Genomic DNA, 22,818 nt, shown 5'->3' on the forward strand with positions numbered 1-22,818 from the left:
CCCGTGGTCGTTAGTATTTATTTTGCGCAATGTTTGAATTTACAAAATACGCATTCGCTGTCTTTTGATATTGGAATAAAAGTCACTTTAGCAAGACATAAAAAATTTCAAAAAAGTTTACAGCCTGGATATCAAGGCTATGGGACACTCGACTTTATTTGATATTAGAAGATTTTGAGTTTGGTATCAACTATTACTTTTTTACTTTGAAACTTGCATTGGGAAAAGTGAACGAACATTTTGCGGCGTTATTTTTGTCTGCTTATCGAAAGCTTTTATTTCTATCATATAAGTTGATCACACCGGTTGTAAGGATTCATCCTTAGTTCCCATGAGAAAACTCCTCTGCCTTGACGTCTAAACTAATTAATTTTTATAATAGGCAATTATTTCACGCGTCCCTTAGGGACTTGTTTCTACTTCAACTATGTCACAGCATTTTCTCTCGATACTCACTCAAATTTTTAATCAGAATGAACATTGTTGTTAACAAGAGAGCGTTGAAAGAACTTTGAGACATGAATTTGATTTTCAATTTTTTGGTTGATTTTTGATTTACTTTGATTTTGATTTCTTACTTACCAGTGGATACCCCTTAAAACCCACAATAAAAAGTGGTACCCTCTATCTCATTGTTTAGTTGGAGTGTAAGGCTGAAACTTTTTGTGTTGAAAGTACGTTGTCTATGATTGTCTTCCCTAGCAGTGATGTTTTGTAGAAAACAGTTTTCAGTTTTTCACGAGGAAGTGAAAAAGTGCAGTTTTAGCTAATTACCCCTTAAAACCTACAAAATGGTTTTTCTCGAATAACTTTTTACAAAAAAGTTCTTTTGACCTCAAATTTTGAACAGTGATTCACTGTAAAGTTACTAATGTTATGAATATACCATTAGTACCTAAATGATCTCAAAAATATGTGTTAAAATCAAAATACCCCTTAAAACCTACAAAAATAAGGCTAAAAACCACAAAGTCCGACCCTTGCTAACGGGATACTCAAGCTGATGGATACAAATTTGGTGTTGCTTCGTGATTCATTGGTTCAAAGACTTGCTAGAAATTCATTCCCACAACAATATTTTCATTTTTCAGGATTTCATGCCCATAATGCAATTGTGTGTGGTTTTTTCGTCAAAAACGGCTACGAAAGGCCAAAACCTTCATTGGCTTCATTTTTGACCTATGGTTCTAATGTTTTTCTAAATCTCCATCAAATTTGTGACATTTTGGTATGCAACATGACCAGGTTTTGAGAAAGTCGATTTTCAGATTTTATTGATCATCACCATAAAAGTGCTTTAAAGTAGAATTTTAAGGGCCTGTCATTTTCGTTGGGGTCTATTCACGAAGATGAAAATGATTTTTTCATACCTACCATAAGTATAGGTATCTAAAAAGTATAGGTTTTATGACCTTAAATTCAATTGTGTAATTTCTAGGTCCAAAAAACCTGATTTTTGAAGGGATTTTTGATAAAATTTTGAATAACTTCGAATTTTAAGATACTTTAGCATCTTTAAAATCCTTAAAATTTGGTATTTTATGAAAGAACATTTATAAGAGGTTGTAAAAAAGTGAAACATACCACATAAAATTAAATCTGGTAGTTATGAAAGCCAAAAATGCAACATTGTGGGTTTTAAGGGGTATGTGGTTTTAAGGGGTATCCACTGGTACATTGTCAAGATCCATGAATGCTTTATTAAACCACATTTACCCTAGGCCAGTTAGGGAAACCATCCAGGATCCTGCCATTCTATAAGCCAGCAAAAACTAAATGACACTTGTAAACTTAAGTTTCTTACCATTTTCCATCGAAAACAACCAAAAACAATGCTACTTCCCAAAGCCGGAGACCAAAACAAATTATCTTCCAAGATTATGGCGCCCTTTTGGATCTATTGTTAAGGCCATTTAAAATGGTGGAAAGAGTTTCGGAAAGACAAAGGCGCTCGCTGCGTCGAGGGTGGTAACGCCAAAACGCCCAGTATGATCTTCCAACAGAAGGCGAGTTAGTTGCCGCGCGAGTTACGTCATGTACTACACCGCAGCGCATAACGAAGCGTGTTTAAATGAATATCATTAATTATAAGAATATCTTATATCTTATGTGCTTACTTTCAGTAAACTTCGAGTGCTTCATTAAAGATGAAGAAGGTAAGAAGATAAAAAATGCGCTGGATAATTTTCATTGTAACAGTTTGATCAATCATCGCTGAAAGTTTGAAAAAGTTTTTCCGACGCAAAAAAAATTGTGCGCCAATTAAAAGCACAGTGTGCTTATATTTACTATGTTTGCTACATCGTCTAGGCTAAAAAAAGTGCGAAAAGACACGAACGCCATTTTTTATTGAGTGACGTTATGATTTTTTTGATTGTGGCCGCGTACAGGAACTCGCCAAATGTTCCTAACTGTAGGCTATCTGGTAAGAACAATTTTTATTTTTCATTCAATTTTTCTAAAGTTTCAATTTTATCCTAAGTTTGATTTGTCAACTTAGCCAAATTTTCAAGGAGTAAATTTCTCCGTATTTCAATTTTTCTAAATAATTTTCAATTTTTTCCTAAGTTTGATTTGTCAACTTAGCCAATTTCGAAGGAGTCAATATCTCCGTATTTCAATTATCAAATTAATTTATCAATCAATTTTTTGTCAATTTTTCCAAACTTGTGAAAACTTAAGTCCTGTATTTGGATTTTGTCAAATTTTCAATTCATAAAATTTAGAAAATTTTTGTTTCAGTTTGAACAGTCGTTACAAACAAAGCCTGATCGCATTCCTCCAATCAACCCCAAATCCCTACATTCAAACAGAATCGCCTCAAAATCAAACAGCTGCCAATTACATCTACTGTCCAATCGTCTTCATCGCCACGCCCTATCAACAATTTGCCGCTGTCGGAGCAAAAAGAAGTACCAACCACGGATAGAACCTCGAAAGTCCAATCCAAAAATGGCAACCAAACCAGATGATCAAGTGATACCAAATCAAGACGAAACTATTCCATCAGAACTCCATCGTGATGTACCAAAATCACAAATCGCTATTGCAAAGCTGGTGAAATCTGCAGAGCCTGGATTGAAACTCATCCAAGAAGACATTGAAGATTTCATAGACGAGAATCCCATCATTGATTTGGTCGATATTGACGAAATAACTGATTCCCTGAACGCCATTGGAACACTCAAAGCAACGTATAAACGATTGCATACCGAGCTTCAATTTGATGAAGATCAAAGCTACCAGACAACCTTGCAAACCATCAAAGCATACATCAAAGAGGGCCTCGCCAAGAAACGTACCTTAAAAAGTGCTATCACTCAAACAAATCAATCGGCAAAACTCAAATCTATCGAATTTGCCACCAAAAGTATTCATCAGAAACTCAAACTCGTCGAAAGCAAGACATCCTTTGTTCCATCTCAATCACCAGATGCTGAACTCAAAAACGCATAAAAAGGAACAAGTGACATCTACAAATCACTCGAATGCATATCTAAAGATCTTCAACCACTCATCAAAGAAGCGTTTAGTACCACCAAACAATCCGAAGTTTTTGGCCTTCAAACACGGTATGAAGCTTCACTCACCAATCTTCGCATACTCATCTCACTTATCGACAAAGAAGTTTCATCTCGTGAACTTGAGAAACATTCAAAATTCAAGGACTCCATCCTCAAAATCAAGCTTCCAAAGTTCAGTGGATTCGAATCAACTATGGACATCTACACCTTTCAAACTGAGTTTGAAAAGATTCACCTTCGTGATACACCAAAAATCTTCCTACCAGACCTACTTCGAAATAACTACCTGGACCAGCCAGCACTGTCAATTATCAAAGCTGACACCGATATTGATGAGATGTGGAAACGCCTCAAGTCGTCTTATGGCAACACAAAGATACTACTCGACAACAAACTTTCAGAGCTCTCCAAACTTGACATCCTCTCTAAAATCAAATCACCATCCAAAGCTGCAGAAGTCGTCAGCAAAATAATCAGCACCATGAAGGATCTAATGCTACTCAGCAAAAGGCATAAGATCGAACAAAAGTTGTACAATGGAGATGGACTGCAACGTATCTACCTTCTCATTGGCACAAGCATGACAACAAGATGGCTCCAATCAACGTGTGAGGACGAACTTGAAGAGAATGATCTATGGGACCAACTCATCAAATTCCTTAAGATCGAACGAGCAATCCAAGAGCAAAAACAACTCATCTACAAGCAAAAACCACAGAAACCTGAACAGAAACCACACAAACGAGATTCACCTTCCTATCATTCTGACGTCAAAGACGAACTGGTATGTCATGTCTGTGGTGATCGCAATCACGTCGCAGCCAATGGTCCAAACAACACCAAAATCGTACAATATTTTGGATGCCCGAAATTCGTCGAGATGTCTCCACTGGAAAGATTCCAAAAACTACGATCAAAGGGTCTATGCTACCAATGTTTATATTCAGGTGCACAACGTAAATCCGGCAAGCATCAAGATGGTCAATGCCAACGAGCCTTCATCTGCAAGCATCCGTATCACGACCCATTCACAACCAAAATGCACGTCCTCGTATGCGATTCCCACAAAGATGGCCAACAAAATCTTGATCTGCTCGAACATTACAAATCAAGATGTATCACACGCCAACGTCAACTTCCATCATTCTCTAAAGAAATCAATTTATCACATCTTGCAATTGAAGAACATCCACCAATCAAAGACGAAGCCAACACCGTCGAAGAGTCAAACCCAATCATCAAAGCAATCTACATGCTCCAAACGATTGAAGTCGATGGTAAGGAATATACAATATTCTACGACACCGGATGTGCTAACTTCATCACAACAATACTCAGGCACAGTCTCGATGGGAGGAGTCGGTGCTATCACATCTCACACAGACCATGGCATCTACAAAATCGTTCTTCCACTGGCCAACAATCAAGACACAGAGATGGTCGGAGTCTGCATGGATAGGATTACAGCTACGTTTCAATTCTATCCTTTCCAAGGCAAAGTTGAAAGAGATATCCAGTATCATTATCAGGAACAGGGTGGCGATCCAATGGAGTTACCAAGTCTTCCAAAACGAGTCGGTGGAGATGTTGACTTCATGATTGGGATTCGACATCTTTCAAATTTCCCAGAGAAGATCTTTGAGCTTCCATCAGGATAAACAATTTACAAGTCAAAGTTCAGAAGCGTCGATGGCAGCCAAGGAGTTATCGGTGTTCCACATGAAGTATTTGGAAGAGTCCATGCATTCCATTCCTTCCAATCAAGCCAGTTTATCAACAACCAACTGAAGATTTATCGCCAAGGATACAACGTCAATCCAGACATTGGACTACTGGGTTACGAGGACATCAAACAAGACTACAACCAATTCATTCAAGTGGAATCAACTGGTAGTGAAATCAGCTTCAGATGTGTCAAATGTCGAAATGTACCACCTGCAAAGAACACAGTACTGAAGACACAATGAGTATCAGAGAAGAAGTGGAGCAGGACCTAATCAATCGTTCTGTGAAGATCAACGTCAACAAGTGCATAACAACTGCTACATTACCATTACTCCAAAATCCTGAGACTGCACTTGTACCAAATCGAAACATTGCTCTACGTGTGTACAATCAACAAGTCAAACGTCTTGCAAAGAATCAGCAGGACAAGGATGACATAATCAAATCGGAATCCAAACTTCAATCACTTGGTTATGTCGAGTATGTAAAGAACCTACCAATTGATCAACAAAGAATGCTCCAATCAAACCCTGTGCAAAACTTCATTCTCTGGCGTGCAGTCTGAAACCATCATCAATCTCCACACCATTTCGTGTCGTCTACGATGCTTCAATACCAACTGAATCTGGGAAATCACTGAACGACATCCTACCCAAAGGACAAAATGGTATGAATAAACTTCTTGAAATCTTCCTTCGGTGGAGGGGACATAGATTTGCATTCCACACTGACATCCAGAAGATGTATAACACAATCAAGCTTGATCAATCTCACTGGTGTTTACACCGATACCTATGGCATGAATCACTTGCCCATGATGCATCACCAGACGAAAAAATCATCAAGACTCTTATATACGGAGGTAAATCAAGCGGAAATCAGGCATTGTATATTGTATATTGTAATGTTCTTTTTGGCTTTCTTGAAAACACCCCTGTGTCACAGACCCGCTGGAAAATTTAGCGAAAATTTCGTCCCGGTGGGAATTTCAGCTCCACTGGGGAATTTACTTTGATTTTATCCCCACTCGAAATTCAATGTTTAAAAATTGCGCTCCAAAGTCATCCCTACTGCGAGATTTGTTAAAGGAGCATTAAAGTAGTAAAATGTAAAAATTGCGCGAACCACGTGTCATTAAAGAGAACAATTAAAATCACGTGTCCAAAACAAACTTGTAAAACAATTGAACAATCAAAGTTAGCCATAAATCGGAATTTTTATCCCCATTGAGGAAAAGAGTTCGGCCGGGGCTGTAAGACAAGGGTGTTTGAAATTAACAAATCTGCTCTAAATCGGAGTTTAGAAGTTGAAAGTTTCACTCTAAGTGCTCTTATAAATCGGGTTCTTATAAATGAGGGTGGTTCTTGAAAATGAGTCAGATTATTTTTTGATAAGCAATTACTAAGAATTCGTGTATGCCCATATATGGTGAATTTATTACGTAATCTCTCCTTATAAGGCTCGAAAAGCTTACAAATCAATTATTCTGCACTCACATACTGTGATATTAATAAAAGTAAAAGGGGGATTTGTGAATATTTTATAATTTTATGTTGTGAACTTTAAAGCCTTGAAATGAACAACAAAAACATCTAATATTATTTATCTATTTATTTACTATATATTTTATAGAAACATATTTCACTGGTCTATAAAACAAAACTGAAAGCAAATCTGATTTCGATATTATGTGCTGTTGTTGAAAAGTCACGACTCATAAGGGACGGAGGATTTGACTAAATTTTTTTTGTAAAAGAAAATTGTCGGTAAAAAATTCGTCACTATTTCTTTGAAAACATTTACGATAAGTAAGGTGAAGATTAGATAATTGGATAATTGGATTAATTTTTGCGGGGATTAAATTTCGCGGTTGAGCTCATCCTTGAAATTTTAAGATTTTGCGGGTACTTAACTTCGCGAATGGCAGTTTTGGGAGACAATATTTTCACGATTTTGCACTTTTTCTGCTTGTCGAGCCGTTTGAAGTGAGGGGACCAAAATTTTGACGTGACCCATGTAGATAATAAAATGTCATATCGTAGGCTGCCGTCACCTTATCGCTGTAAGACTCGTCGGCAAAAAATAACGACAAATAGCTTGATGGCGCTTTCATTGCTTGGTATTCAATTCAGTCTTTTACAGTTTTTACGCTGTTTTATGTTTTGAAAAGATTCCTCAACTTTCAGATCAATTTGATTGGTCAAATTTTGGAAGTATAATGTAATTAAGTTAAATCAACCAACAAGTGCTGTTCAAAAAACTTGAAAGTTTAGACAGAGTCTTTGAAATAAAACTAAAATAAAAAGCTTTATGCTTTTTAAGTCTCTATGACTTTTTTCTTAGACCATGTTCACACGCTACGGTTCCGTTTCGCTTCGAGACAAAAAGAAGCCATTCTTTTGGTTGCATTCAAGTGTTACGTCACTTCTAACCAATATAATGGCTTCATTTCGTTTCGGAGCGAAACAGAACCGTCACGTGCGAACATGGTCTTAGTTCTCAAAGGTCATTAAATTGCATGCTCAATCAGTTCAGCGCAATCTGTTGTTTCGTTAGAAGAGGGGCAACTTCCATAATCTGAAGGTTCATACATTTCGTTTTCACTCTCCTTATAAGGCGTCCCTTCATCTGGATTTCATCCATCATAGCTTTCTGCTTCGGAAGCTCCGGTTTGCTATAAACCCGGTCGTGGAATCGCGGAACTTTGTATTTCGATTTCCCCGATGATCTTCTCCTTGCGCTGTTCATGATTTCGTAGTCGGCGGGTTTTTTGAGTATCGGATTTTTATCCAAGTCTGGATACTCGTAACTGTGCTCGCTTTGGATGAGACCTTGATAGGCAAGTTCTTCTCCTGAAGTGAACGCGTCTGTGTTAAGTTCCGTGTAGCTCATGGTGGCAGTCCTTTGGTTTCCTGTTGTCAAAAGAAATCAAAGAGTTGTTTACTGAACTTATTTTTGCGGGAAGTAATTTTCGAAAAACAAGTTAGTTTAAAAATTAGTACCCTTGCACCGCGAAAATTAGTTCCTTTAAGGTAGGGGTTTGAGTTGAAATTATGGCACTACTACAGGGGTTTGGTCGTTTTTGGCCTAACAGTATTACGTAAGTAACGTAAGTTTGTCTAATGGCGACATTCTTCATCTAATTCCGACACCCTTCTTTAGAGTTAGTCAGGAATAATAAAGAGCTGGGAAATGCTGGTGATGCTCGCAAGATTTTTTCCTCTCTGATTGTTAAGCAAAGATGTGTAGTCTACTTAAGCGACTGGAACCATCCTATTATTCCTATCTCTAAAGAAGGATGTCCAAATTAGAAGAGGGATGTCGATATTAGACCAACTTTACAGTATAACATTCTCTTCTTCATGTTCATACTCTGAAAGAGATGATCAAATGGTTTGAGATTTTTCGCTTGTTGATAGATTCCATCTCAAACCTCTAAATGATTTTGTCTAACTATTATCTTAAGATATTCAAGTAGTGTTCACATTAAGCAAAAAAACAATACAATTCTGCTCTGCTCTGCTCGCAATATTTCTAATTATTTTTATCAAATTACCTATTCTAGCCGTAGATTCATTTATATCTTACATTAACATAGGCACTTATTTTTATAAAAATTTCTGTGTATTTATTTCTTGTAACTTAACAATTTTGCGACCACCTCCTTAGTTTAGATTTTTTTCTATGAGTGTGGTCGCTAGTCTTGTTATAGACAAATAAATAAACACTACATAAAAACTCTCCCCCAGCTTTAGTCGACCCACCACGCTACTGATTCAAGCGCAAGAACCGTTTCAGAGCCCAATTTTCAGACATATTATAATTTTTCGACTTGGAAAGAAATTAGTATATGTAATCACATGATAACGAGTGCAATTTTCGAATTGTACTACTTTTTCCCAGTTAGGAAAGTAAATTACAGAAATTACACTGAGAGTTTTATATTTTTCTCTTCTCTCTGTGTCTTTCTTTTATTGTTGTTTATTGATTTTCGTTCTCAAAAAATGAATTTCGAATGCAATTAAAACGTTCGATGCAAAAAAAAATAAGAAAAAACATTAAAATCATTATTGTAAACATTGGCGCAGCATTGAAGAGTGTGATTAACGATTAATTGCTCTCTACAGGATGCAATTAACGATTAATTGCTCTCTTTGAGGGCGTGCGAAATAAGAAAAAATAACCCGTCGTGCGATTACAGGCCAAAGATCTCGAACCATCTGAATGATTATCTATTGTAAGTCTAAAAAAATATTCGTTTTTTAATCGCTCTGACCATAGTCGAAAAATTTTATTATTTGAACATAAAAGTTCCACTTTTAACAAATTTCAAAAGTTATGGCTGTTTTTCTATGACAAATTGGGATGAAAAATTGGTCAAAAAGCACAATTTTCAAGATTTTGAGACAAATAAGCTTTTAGAAAAATTTTCCGAAAATCTATTTTAAGTTCGGTTAAAGATACAACCATCTACCGCAAAAAAATTATTCAAAATGTTTTTTCTTCGCCGAAAATAAGCTAAGTACTCTTCGCAAAAGTCTTCATTTTCTTCTTCATCAATCTTTTTCATTGCGATTCTCAAATTTTCAGACTCAAGGATAATTGACCTAACAGAAAATGTATAACATGCCACAGTTTTGTATGCTACATCAAGTAGAAATTTATATTTTGTACGTGGCAAATATTAAAAATCCACTATGGTCAGAGCCCTTAAAGGAACTTTATGTTTTTTGGTCGAGAGTTCGCTTCAGTTGGAAAACAACTTTTTTTACCTTCATTTTCTCTTGCATTTTTCTTTCCTAAAAAATTAAGAAAGAATTGGTAAACTTTTTCGGAATCCTTTTTCAATCCTAGACAATAAAGGTTCTCTTTCTCTCTTACTCACTCATGCTTAAAAACTCGCTTCTAATCGCTGAATCGAACCTATATTTTTCAAATCTTTCTATAATTCGAACTTATTCTCAGCTCTCGTCAGGGAGAAACCCTCGTAAAATACTCTCTATAATTCAAATCTTTCTGTTTTCGAAGATTTAGAAAATAGAAACAGTCAAAAAGCCTGAAAATTACAGCCGGGCCTTTAGAAAAAAATTAGCATTGTGTTTTAAGTAGCGTTTGGTTTTCTAATCAGACCGCCAATGCTTTTATATGCTCCTCAAAAAACTGCCGTAACTTACCGTGACAATTTTTGGAAACCAAAATGGCGGTCAAAGTTATGACAACAAGTAATGCTCCCATGACAACGAGGATTATTATAACTGTGTGCGAAAATAGAGGTTTTTTTATCTTCGTCGCCTTTGTTTCTTCGTGTTTTGGTACTTCAGCCACTGCAAACAAGATTAAAAAAATTCATTCATTGTTGATAAACACTGGGTGTCTGAAGGTAGTCTCAATCCCAACAAACTAAAATCTTTGATCGATTTTTTTTTCAAAAGGGAAACCCCAAATCGGAGAGAGCGTTAGATCTACTTTCCCATTCGACGAGGTCCCCTAGCGAACTTTCAATTCACGCAATGACGCAATTTTTTTCGAATTTCAAAATTTTCAAAATTCACACAATTTCTTTTCACGCAACATTTTCCAATTCACGGCTTCACGCAGTTTTTTTTTAATTTTCACACATTCACGCAAATGAAAAAGCCCATTCACGCATTCCCGTTAGAGGTCGATGCATTCACGCAAACAAAATCACATAAAATCCTTTTCGTAATTCGAATATTTCTCTTATTCGAAGAATATTGGTTGTTATTTGCTTGAAAATCGAATTAGATGGAGTCAAATGTATAAAAATATTAAGCAAAACTAATAAGATATGAATCTACACGTTTTTTATAAGAACAAACTACATAAGAACATAAGGCTTCGATGGCCAAAATATTAAGAACAAATTAAGAACATTTTAGGGCTTCGCGAACTCTAAAACACCCAATTTCTGAGGGAAATGGACAAAAATTCTCAAAAAATGAAGAAAATAAGAACATTTTAAGAACATTTAAAGGCTGAATACTCAAAACATACGAACATCCGAAGGCTTTAAAAATTTTGAATGTTCTTATAAAAAAAACGGTGTATCTATCGAAGTCTTAAAACTACCTTGTCTTTCGTCTGTTGTTTGAAAGAATTGAGACATCTCACCAAGCTGGCCATCCCAAGTAACTGCTTGTATCCTTGCAAATTTGATCCGTCTAAACAAGGCCTTATCATTACAATTTGTCAGTTGATTCTCCTCATGATACAGCTTTGTCATGATTAAGGTTTTATTGACATCGTATGCGAAAATGTTAAAGGTCTGTTTACACTGTGTTTCAGGTGCTGGTAATTTGAAGATGGTACAACAGGTGCCGGAAAATGTCGATAATTTGACAATGGTGAAATTTTTCTTCACTTTTGATGCTTTATCTAAAGGTTAGTGAATACACGTTTTTATAAGAGCATAAGGATTCGATGGCCAAAATATTAAGAACAAGTTCAGAACATTTTAAGGCTTTGTGGACTAATACCCAAAAATACTCACAAAATCGAAGGAAATCTTTGCATGAGAGTTTGTATAGCTAGTTCATAAATATCTCATTTCCCAATAGCAAAATAAGAACAAACTATTTAAGAACTTAAGGATTCGATGGCCAAAATGCCAAGAACATACAGGGTGTCCCTAATTAAAGTATCGAGTCGAAACACAACTATGAGTAGAAAGTTTTATGTGTGTATTCGCAAAATTGTATTTTAAGCTCTCCCTCTTTTTTCTTTGTCATTACGATTAATTTATACGTTGTAACTACCTTTTGTAATAAGCCTGTGTGATGGAGAACGTTCTTATATTTTAGCGATAACACACACGTTCAAACTCGATACTTTAATTAGGGACACCCTGTAGAGGTATAAAGAAAGACAGGATATGAATTTGTCGGTAATTGGTCGTTAAAGTCTTTTGATTTCTTTTATGTAATAAATCAAAAGAAATTTTAGGCTCGCCCGACGAAATACGACTTTTTAGTAGAACTCAAGTCTGTTCTGAACATCCTTACTATCAGCATCGAAGATTTCTAGCCTTCTAATATACGAGAATAAAATGAAATTTAGCTCCACGAAATAAGTTTGCGTTCAATTTTGGCATCCATTAAATTTTGTTTTGAAAAGATATTTTCTCTAGCCAGAAAATAAAAAGTTCTTTATAAGCACACACAATTTCAGACCCAATTTGTAGACAAAAAGTCGCTGGAGAATTTTGGAGGAAAGTATTAAGCAATAGGGTTCACCTTGAAGAAAATGTTGATAGAAAAATCTTGTCATTTGATGAAGGATTGCAAAGTTTACAGGCCCTTTTTTAGTCCAAATATTTTCTTACACCAATGTCAGAAACAATGAATCTCGCCTCATCTTATTTCCAACACTTAAGTTAGCCAATAAGATTTAACCTATCAACAAAAGAGCTCATTAAAAATGCACGATGTATGAGATTATGAGCATGCATACCTCGTAATTCTTTTAATCGTAGGGCGAGCATGGTTACAATAGCATACTTCTCCTGTTTCTTTATACCTCCATGCCAAGAACAAGTTAAGAACATGACTATGTGGACTCGAAAACATTTTATTTCTTAGGAAAATGGGCAAAAATACTCAAAAATTGGGGAAAATAAGAACAATTTTTGACCTTAAAACTAAAAAAGCTAAGAATATAGAATATAATAAAGGCTTCAGAATCCTTGGATTATTTTGTAAAAAACATGTAAACGAGTGATCAGTTTTTGGTCAAAAACAAGGACAACAATTAGCCTCTGTTCCAGCTTGTAGCCTGATTACCACGTATTTGTGTTAAAATTTTCAACATTTTTAACTGTCCCGTGACATAATCTGCAATCGCGTTTTCATAGCGCTGGGGCCACGACTCCACTTTGAAAGTGGATAGGGCCATCATATGGGGACTAAGAAGGAGCTATTAGTTGGCGCCAAGTGAAAAATTGTACAAATTTTAGCCCTTCTAGATCGCCTAAAATAGGTCTGATTTAAGGTTTCTCAACAGAATTAGGCTTATTAAGTAAATCTTCTTTTTGCTCTGAAAAAATGTGGTCAGGCCCAGGCCTGATCGCCCACCCCCACGCCCATCTTCTTTCTTTTTTGCATTTTGAGCCTAAAATTGTTCTTATCATGTTCTTATTAATAGGCTAAAATTGGGGTATTTTAAATTTTTATATCTTATTTCTATTTATTCGGTCCTTATTTTACTCACCTATTTTTCGCGGAACTTATTTTCGCGAAACAAATTTTCGCGTTTTTGGGTGTCTAATGTGAAAATTAGTTCCGTGAGATGCAATTTTTACTATAAATTCTTGTAACTCCTAGGAAAGAATTTCAACAAAAAGTGGGTGTCAAGCGCGAAAAATCTCCAGCCCTCGCAACACGAATGTAAGTTCCACGAAAATCAGTTATTGCAAAAATTACACCCCTTAAGGTAAGTAATCCTTCAGTCTTTTACAGTGCTTGATACATAAGTAGAGCGATCTCAGTGTCTTTTCTTTCTGACATCTCTTAAGGTATAACTCAGCCTTTTCACGGCTCTGCTTTTTTCTTTATACTTTGACATTTTTTTAGCCTTCTTGTTCTTATAAAGATATTCTTATAAAATAATGTAAGCAGAATTTTCAATTTTGTATCAATCGGACCAAACTGATTGCAATCAATCGCAATCGAAACTGTATCGAATAGTTTTAGAAATCTTTAAAAATGAAATTCTATCTGATTCTATGGGCTCGATTGCTGTTTTTGTTTTCAATCGTGTTCGATCTCTATCAATCGAACGAATCGAATCCGAAAAAATAGTAATAATTATGCGATAGAGTTTCGACCATTACGTACAGTAAAATTCATAATATGCACCGGTGCAATGTCTTCTAACATTACATCATAGACCCAATAGCTGATTGGTTGCAAGTGACGTATTGACTTATTTTACGTCACTTACAACCAATCAGTCATCACCTGTTGGATGATGCAGAAGACATTGCAGTGATGCGCATATCATGAATTCTGACATTATATCGCGGACCAAATAGTTGATTGGTTGTAAGTGACGTAAAACCCGTCAATACGTCACTTGCAACCAATCGACCGTTGGGTGATGCATAAGACATTGTAGTGATGCATAAGACATTGCAGTGATGCATAAGACATTGTAGTGATGAAAAGACATTGCAGTGATGCAGAATACTCACATTTGACCATCAATCTGGAGGAGGCCATCCATCTTTTGAATCCGAAAGCTTTAAAATGGATCTCACTTCCACAATGTTTTCGAGTAATGTTATACAAATCGATACTATATCGATATTTTCTTGTCTTTGCATCTTCAAAATCATGATTGATCCTTGCTAAACCATTGCTCTCTTCAGCCCAAGTGTATTTTAATGAAGGTGTTGGGTTTCCACATAAAGTTAATGAGATATGTGTAGAAAATCTATCTTCTTGGATCTGGTAAACCTTTTGAACCACCCTACTGCCGCAGTTCGTTACTCCACCTTAAATATAAATATTAAAATAGTAATACAGTACAAGTCTATTTTCTTCTATCTGCAGAAAGTGCTCCAATGATATCAGAGCTTGTTCAAGTTGTTAAAGAAAGTTATATGAAACACTTATACGGGATACGTTTATTTTCAAGGTTTAACAAATGGTGGTTTAATCCACTAGTCTCTAACTAAGTGACTGGATCGGGCTTCCCATATAAAAGAAAGCGTGTCCAATTTAAAAGCTGACTAAAGCGCCTTGTTGTTTTCAATTCTTGTCGTCAATAGGGCTTTTCGAATGTTTTGAAATTCGAACGTTCGAAAATCTAATGTAATATAGAAAAACAACATGGTAGACTAGTCGACTTCAAAACTGGACACTGTGAGCAGTTAATCTATCTAGTGTGTGAAGGAATCTGTGGTTTTAAGTAAGCAGGCAAACAGAATTTTCTTGCACCAAAAAATATATCTGTGGTTTAATCAAATAGTGCCATGATTTACTGATCCTGACGTGACGAGAGGGTGGTAAAGGAATGTGGGAAGAGTTGACTGAATCCCGGCCTCAAAGGGGGGAATTTTCTGTTAATTGCTTAAGAGGTTTCAGGTCAAGTACATTATGCATCATCCCTTCTATCTGTGGCACGCGCATGAGTGTGAAGTCTTCATATCTCGTGGACGTCCCCCTAAAAGATGGAGCGATCTAATCCAAGAAGACACAGGGATCCCACTTCCTACTGCTGAGCGCCGTGCCCGTAACAGAGAAAAGTGGAAAGAGTTTGGCTCTAAGAAGTGTGCAAAGATCCCCATGGGATTCTGCACTTAATTCAAGTTAGTACCTTTCACATTTTGAAGGAAGATAGTCTTTCTTGTGAGACTGATATTCTTGAAAGACGCTGTCTGACCAAAAGCCTCAACAGAGCAATTCAAGTGTGCAAAGATCCCCATGGGATTCTGCACTTAATTCAAGTTAGTACCTTTCACATTTTGAAGTAAGATAGTCTTTCTTGTGAGACTGATATTCTTGAAAGACGCTGTCTGGCCAAAAGCCTCAACAGAGCAATTCAAGTGTGCAAATATCCCCATGGGATTCTGCACTTAATTCAAGTTAGTACCTTTCACATTTTGAAGTAAGATAGTCTTTTTTGTGAGACTGATGTTCTTGAAAGACGCTGTCTGGCCAAAAGCCTCAACAGAGCAATTCAAGTGTGCAAAGATCCCCATGGGATTCTGCACTTAATTCAAGTTAATACCTTTCACATTTTGAAGTAAGATAGTCTTTTTTGTGAGACTGATGTTCTTGAAAGACGCTGTCTGGCCAAAAGCCTCAACAGAGCAATTCAAGTGTGCAAAGATCCCCATGGGATTCTGCACTTAATTCAAGTTAATACCTTTCACATTTTGAAGTAAGATAGTCTTTTTTGTGAGACTGATGTTCTTGAAAGACGCTGTCTGGCCAAAAGCCTCAACAGAGCAATTCAAGTGTGCAAAGATTCCCATGGGGTTCTGCACTTAATTCAAGTAAGTACCTTTCACATTTTGAAGTAAGATAGTCTTTCTTGTGAGACTGATGTTCTTGAAAGACGCGGTCTGGCCAAAAGCCTCAACAGAGCAATTTAACACGTCTCCATAGTTCAGCTTGTGGACTCGAACAACCACACTATTCGTGTCAAAGAGTACACTTATTCCTTGTTCCCATAACAACTCAATGGCTTTTTTATTGTTAGGGCCAACATGTACACAATGAGTATCATTGAAACTCAAGTTCAGAAATGAATGTTTGTAAACTTCTGCTTTTGTGTAAGTTATATTCCAGACCAGAATTGCTGATTTTCCAACTTGGTATACTTCGGGGGATACCGTCTTGATTTCAACTCCTAAAAAATGGACTTCATGTAAATATAAACAAGAATCGCAAAATTGCGACTAAATATTTCCTTAAAAATGAAGGTCATCATTGACATATATAAAAAAGGGATAGCCTTAGTAAAAGAAAGGTGAGAGTTACAAGTTACGTGGTTCTAAAGGTTCCTCCAAGTTCTTGTTTACGACTATGAGAATCAAACAAATACAATTTTGAATGTTTTAAGGGTTTTTTTTCTTTTAAAATCGAGATGTAATAGACGATATCGGATTTAGATAAATGCAATGCATTCTGGTTTCTAGGGACTCTCAAAGGAATTATAATAGATTAATTATAATAGATTATAATTCCTTTGAGAGTCCCTAGAAGCCAGAATGCATTGCATTTATCTAAATCCGATATCGTCTATTGCCTTCAATAACAAGGTAGTTTTTATCAATAATGTCATCTTTGTCAGAAAGTATTTCAACAGAAAAATCAACTTGTCCAATGACAGTGATATCAAAGTAATTATTTTCAAAAATAATCCGAGGAAGCTCATCATTTAACAAAAATCTTTTAATTCCAGTATTTTTATAAAACTGGGTCTCCTTTGTGTAAAAAATAATCTAGATCATTTTCTTTCCAAATATTAACACAACGAACTTTTGTCCAACATATTGAAAAAAGTGTGTTAGTAGCACACTGCTTACCCGCAGTCTCTCCAAACATTTTGTGTGCCTGATTAAAGTTACCTTGGATTGTTTTTTCAAAAGTCATTTTCAAAAATCTTAGCGTTTTATTAGCAAGAGCTTTTATCGTGAGAAAATAATATTTTAATCCACGAAAGTGGTAAAAAATACTTAGAGAAAATGGTACTATGAAAGCCCATTCTATACTCCTAAATGATAGTTGAAAGATCAGCAGTTGAGAGGGTTGATTAAAATAGAAATCAAAGCACACATAATGAGTATACATATATATTTGTCCAGAAAGAACTGGCATGTTGTTTGCTTTGTTTTGGTGTTTAAAAATATGTACTTATCAGTCCTAAAAAAAATACATTTGAATATAATGAGGGCAATAAGTCTGGTTAAATGTTACTTTATTCACAAGATTTAAGGATTACTGAAAAAATACTACTGCAGATGAACTAAACTCAAAAACTAAAACTTTACAATAAATTTACATTACGACAAAGTAAAAATTTATCTTTAATAGCAACAAAAAAAAAATATGCCTCAAAGTTTTAAAGCATCTAAATAGCTTTAAACAGAGCTAGTCAGAGCTTCAATTCAGTTCAGTAGGTATAGAGAATTCAAGATTTGAAAACAGACACTGCATTGGTTTACAAGACTAGAGAAAGATGTCCATACGGTTCATGAAAAAAAATAAAGTATTTATCAAAAAAAGGTTCTCTTTTTTTGGTAATCAATTCCAACAAACACCAATCAAGATACCCTAACAGGATCCCACGGTGTAAACATTATCAACCAACAAAACTCACACCACCAAAATTGTAAAAATAAGTCAATATAATTTCTACGACAATTTCTCGTAAAATGTTTTTTTTCCAACATTCTGATACCAATCATGACTGGAGTCATCATGTGTAGAGTGACTGTGTATAACAATAAAAGTTTATTGAAAATCATCCCACGGTCATGGTAAAGCTAAAGATTTATCAACCAAACAAAACTGACGCCAAGTCAAATCTGTCGATTAAAAATTTCCATGAAAATTATAATTGAAACTTATCTCATAAAATGCTTTTTTCAACATTCTGGAGGTGCTCAAAGTTAGAGGTATCATAGAGGCCCCCCCAGCGGCACCCCTTATCACGCCATCACGCAAAAAAATTTTCTCCATCACGCATCACGAAAATCGCTAAAATTTGTCATCACGCAAAAAATAGCGAAAAAAAGCCCAAATCACGCATCACGCCTCAATTTTTTGCCCTATCACGCATCACGCCACAATCTTGATCACGCCATCACGCCAAAAAAAATCTCTTATCACGCCATCACGCAAGAAAAAAGTCCCAATCACGCCATCACGCAAACCGCTGGGGGGGCCTCATCATATGTAGAGCCAAGCAATACATGAAAAGTCATTTGCTATCCCATTTGCCATGAGATATATGAGTCAAGAAATCAAACAAAAACCAACAAATCAAAAAACCAACAAGTCTCTTCACTTTCATGTCACATCGAATCGTGTTTATATGGGGTAACCAGAAAGTCAATCCACAAGAACAGCCATCTTCCTTTATTATGGAGTGTTCCAAAACTATTGGTAGGTTGTTTGAAAGTAAAGAAACCCACACAGTTTGATTTATTTTAAAGATTTAACTTGAAAACAAAACAAACTGCATCTTTCTAGCAAAAACTCATGTTTCAACCTGCTACATAACAATTGCCAGTCGGGTCTGCTACTAACATGTAATAGTTTTATTATAACCGGGCTTGAGAATCCGTAAGGAAGTTGTAACATATATTATATATATAGTTTATCAGTCGACTTGAATCATGATACATTATTTATATTTCACTGGATGCATTTTTCGCTGTGAAATTAAAAACGGGCGTCAGTCAGGGCGTACGGAAGGCGTTTTGACACGGGAAATTATTATGACGGAGAAAGCCCGTTTTAACAAATATTTCCCTTTTGGAAAACGGGAAATATTTAAAAAGCGATGCATTTTGTGAGATTGTTTCGAGTGTATTACAATAGAATTCAATTAAGGAATTTCTAGGAGATCTCTATTGTAATACACTCGAAACAATCCCACAATGCATCGCTTTTTTAGAAAAATCAAAAACTCCGGTAAGGTCTATTAAAAAATTATAGTTACTCGATGATCAGATTTATACTGCAATTTATCAGTCCAAATCTCAACAGACTATGTTTCACAAGTTATGAACATTTTAAGGATTCTAAAACAACCAATTTCTTATGAAAATGGCCGAAAGTAAGAACATGTTAAGACTACACATGTATTCGCTAAAATTTTTTGCATGAAAATATCATAGGAGTTAAACTTACCTGAGGTCAATGAAATTGAAGTCAAAATAGCCACCAAAGAAGATAGCAAGTGCATATTAGACATTCTTGGAGATTAAATGTTTCATTGGCGCGTTTGATGAATACAACTTGATAACTTCTTATATCTCAACGTTTGAAAGTCTCTGCATATCTGTTTTTGTGCATACACGGCGATCTTTAATCGGATTCAAAAATGTTCAATTTTGGTCATAAAGAAAAATCGACGATGTCTAAAGACATGATTTTTCCTTTATCTGATGAAGAACTAAAAAGCGAATATATTGTGAAAATTTCAAAGTTCTACTCCTTTCCAATCCGGAATAATTCCAATTCCGATTTTGAGGGAGCTCACGCGGGATGCGGTGGGATATTGAGGGAGCTAAAAGTAAACATTTCCAAAAAAATCCGATTTTGAACAACTGTCTTAAAAAAAAAGTTTTGTGTTAAAATTGTACATACTAGGGCTTTATTCACCCAAAGAAAGGGGTTACTTTAAGAACGTTTACAGCACCTTTAACAAAAATAGACTTTCGATTTCCCCGATTTTTAAACATTACTGTAAAGATCGCAGTGATAATGGCATAAAACCGAAGGTTATATATAAGGTAAATTTCCCTTTGTAGCATTTGAACCTACTTATTTTATACGTGCGGCCCGTGCGGTTTTCAAACAAAAGCTGGATTGAATATAAAATTTATCACGTGAATTCGAAAAATGCGAAACCGAAAACAAATAAAAAACTGCTAAATTCGAGGACGGTAAAAGTCAGTCAGGATATAGATAAATTGGAACCTTGCCGTCTCCGTCGGAGAAAAACACGCATACATAAACTCGTGCAAGTCAGACTCGAAAAGCGCTTCACCACTAAGCTTACTTTTGCCAAGCTAATTTTCCTTTTTGTTCAACCGTTTTACAAAAATTGAAAAGGAAAGTAAATTTATAACCTTGTTCAACATGATATCCTTTTTCACTGAAATGTTGATGGGGTCAACAATTTAATCTCAAAAAGTTTCTAACCAGATATGACTTTTTTATGCAATTTCGCATCCCTTATAACAAATTAAGGAAACGCTGGCAGCCTAGACCTACTACCGAGTTAATGTATGTGTGTTTTTCTGCGACGGAGACGGTAAGGTTCTAATTTGACAAGATCTTGACCAGCTGAGGACGACGGTAAATCAGCACTTTCACCGTCTTCGATTTCGCGGGTAAGAAGTGTGGGTTATTCCAAATCGCTTCAGCCACTCAACCGTCCTCAGAAGTGCACTTTGTCCCTCTCAATCAACATTTCCCCTTTTCTTTCAGAAAAACAAACTACCTTCTAATGCCTTCTGAAAGTAAAAGTAATTAGCCCTTCACTCTAAAACTATATTAATTTTAGGTAACTATGCCTTAGATTAGATGGTATGCTAATTTATAATTAGGCTTACACGTTTTTTATAAGAAAAACTATATGAGAAGATAAGTCTTAGACGACCAAAAGAACAAGCTAAGAACATTTTTAGGATTCGCGGAGTCTGAAACACCCAATTTCTTAAGACAATGGACAAAATACTAATCAAATCGTGAAAATAAGAACATGTTAAGAACATTTTTAGGCTTAAAATTCAAAAAGTTGAGAACATCTGAAGGCTTAAAATGATGTTCTTATACAAAAAAACGTGTATGTTTCAGACATCAGATGAGAACTTATCTTAAGCTTACTTATCTGTACATTAATTTTTTATAAGAATGGTGTTTTTTCAATTCATAATGAATATTCATAACTTTTTCAGGAAAATCATCCTGGAATATTCTTACGGTATTCTTAGGTTTGGGGTCAGTCTGGGGTTTTTATAAGACACAGATACTTTGAATTTTACAGAACAGCAAGAAAAGCATTTACTTGCTCACCCTAAAATTCATTTAAACAAAAGACTTTGATTTGGCAAAAATAAGAAATGTAATGTAAATGTAGAAACACTATTCCCTCTACAATATTCATTTGTCCAAGGTCCCGAAGGTCCTGAGGTCTCAAGATAAGAATGTACCAAATACACCCCAAAATATACATATAATCCCCTTGGTCCCAAAGGTCCCGAGGTCCCGAGATGAAATGTATTTGGTATATTCTAATCTCAGGACCTCGGGACCTTCGGGACCTAGGGGTATATGTATATTTTGGGGTGTATTTGGTATATTCTAATCTCGGGACCTCGGGACCTTCGGGACCTAGGGGGTATATGTATATTTTGGGGTGTATTTGGTATATTCTAATCTCGGGACCTAGGGGGTATATGTATATTTTGGGGTGTATTTGGTATATTCTAATCTCGGGACCTTGGGACCTTCGGGACCTAGGGGGTATATGTATATTTTGGGTGGTATTTGGTTATTCTAATCTCGGGACCTTGGGACCTTCGGGACCTAGGGGGTATATGTATATTTTGGGGTGTATTTGGTATATTCTAATCTCGGGACCTTGGGACCTTCGGGACCTAGGGGGTATATGTATATTTTGGGGTGTATTTGGTATATTCTAATCTCGGGACCTCGGGACCTTCGGGACCTAGGGGGTATATGTATATTTTGGGGTGTATTTGGTATATTCTAATCTCGGGACCTTCGGGACCTAGGGGGTATATGTATATTTTGGGGTGTATTTGGTATATTCTAATCTCGGGACCTTGGGACCTCGGGACCTAGGGGGTTATTGTATATTTGGGGTGTATTTGGTATATTCTAATCTCGGGACCTTGGGACCTTCGGGACCTAGGGGTATATGTATATTTTGGGGTGTATTTGGTGTATTCTTATCTCGGGACCTTGGGACCTTCGGGACCTATGGGTACAAGTATTTTATGGGGGTGATTTTCATCTCGGGACCTTGGGACCTTCGGGACCTATGGGTACAATTATTTTTTGCAGGGATTTTTATCTCGGGACCTCAGGACCTTCGGGACCTAGCGGTACAAGTATTCTGTGGGGGTGTACAGCATAATATCAGGAATATAGAACTGGTTCGGTAAAATATACAGGAACAAATCTTTAGCCGACGTTGTAAAAACTCCAGATCATCTGAAGGTTTGGATACAATACCAGCCAAAAGCTAACATGTAATACTCATACCTCAAGCAAAAACTTTGACATTTTTGTTGAACCTTTTAGCATTGCTTGATAATAATTGGCAATTAGGGTTCAATTGT

The 22,818-nt window shown here is 36.0% G+C and overlaps 1 protein-coding gene across 1 annotated transcript; it reads right to left on the bottom strand.

The window, feature by feature from the left end:
• Positions 1–6,936: 6,936 nt before the first annotated feature.
• LOC136821347 (uncharacterized) lies at positions 6,937–19,891 on the bottom strand. Its single transcript, XM_067077585.1, has 7 exons — positions 19,634–19,891; positions 16,275–16,622; positions 14,458–14,760; positions 11,340–11,645; positions 10,424–10,573; positions 10,022–10,048; positions 6,937–8,161 (listed from the first exon to the last, which is right to left on the bottom strand). Exons 1-7 carry the CDS (start codon positions 19,695–19,697, stop codon positions 7,776–7,778), a joined length of 1,584 nt encoding a protein of 527 aa, XP_066933686.1. The 5' UTR covers positions 19,698–19,891; the 3' UTR covers positions 6,937–7,775.
• Between the last annotated feature and the right edge of the window lie 2,927 nt (positions 19,892–22,818).

Source organism: Clytia hemisphaerica, unplaced genomic scaffold (genome assembly GCF_902728285.1).
Source record: "Clytia hemisphaerica strain Z4C2 unplaced genomic scaffold, Clytia hemisphaerica genome assembly, whole genome shotgun sequence".
NCBI lineage: Eukaryota > Metazoa > Cnidaria > Hydrozoa > Leptothecata > Clytiidae > Clytia > Clytia hemisphaerica.

Excerpts from the sequence above, each read along its gene's own strand:
- LOC136821347 (XM_067077585.1), bottom strand. The coding sequence starts at position 19,697 with ATGTCTAATATGCACTTGCTATCTTCTTTGGTGGCTATTTTGACTTCA. Across the intron at positions 16,623-19,633 it reads TTCAATTTCATTGACCTCAG|GAGTTGAAATCAAGACGGTA; the intron begins GTAAGTTTAACT and ends TCCATTTTTTAG. Across the intron at positions 10,049-10,423 it reads GGTTTCCAAAAATTGTCACG|GAAAGAAAAATGCAAGAGAA; the intron begins GTAAGTTACGGC and ends TTAATTTTTTAG.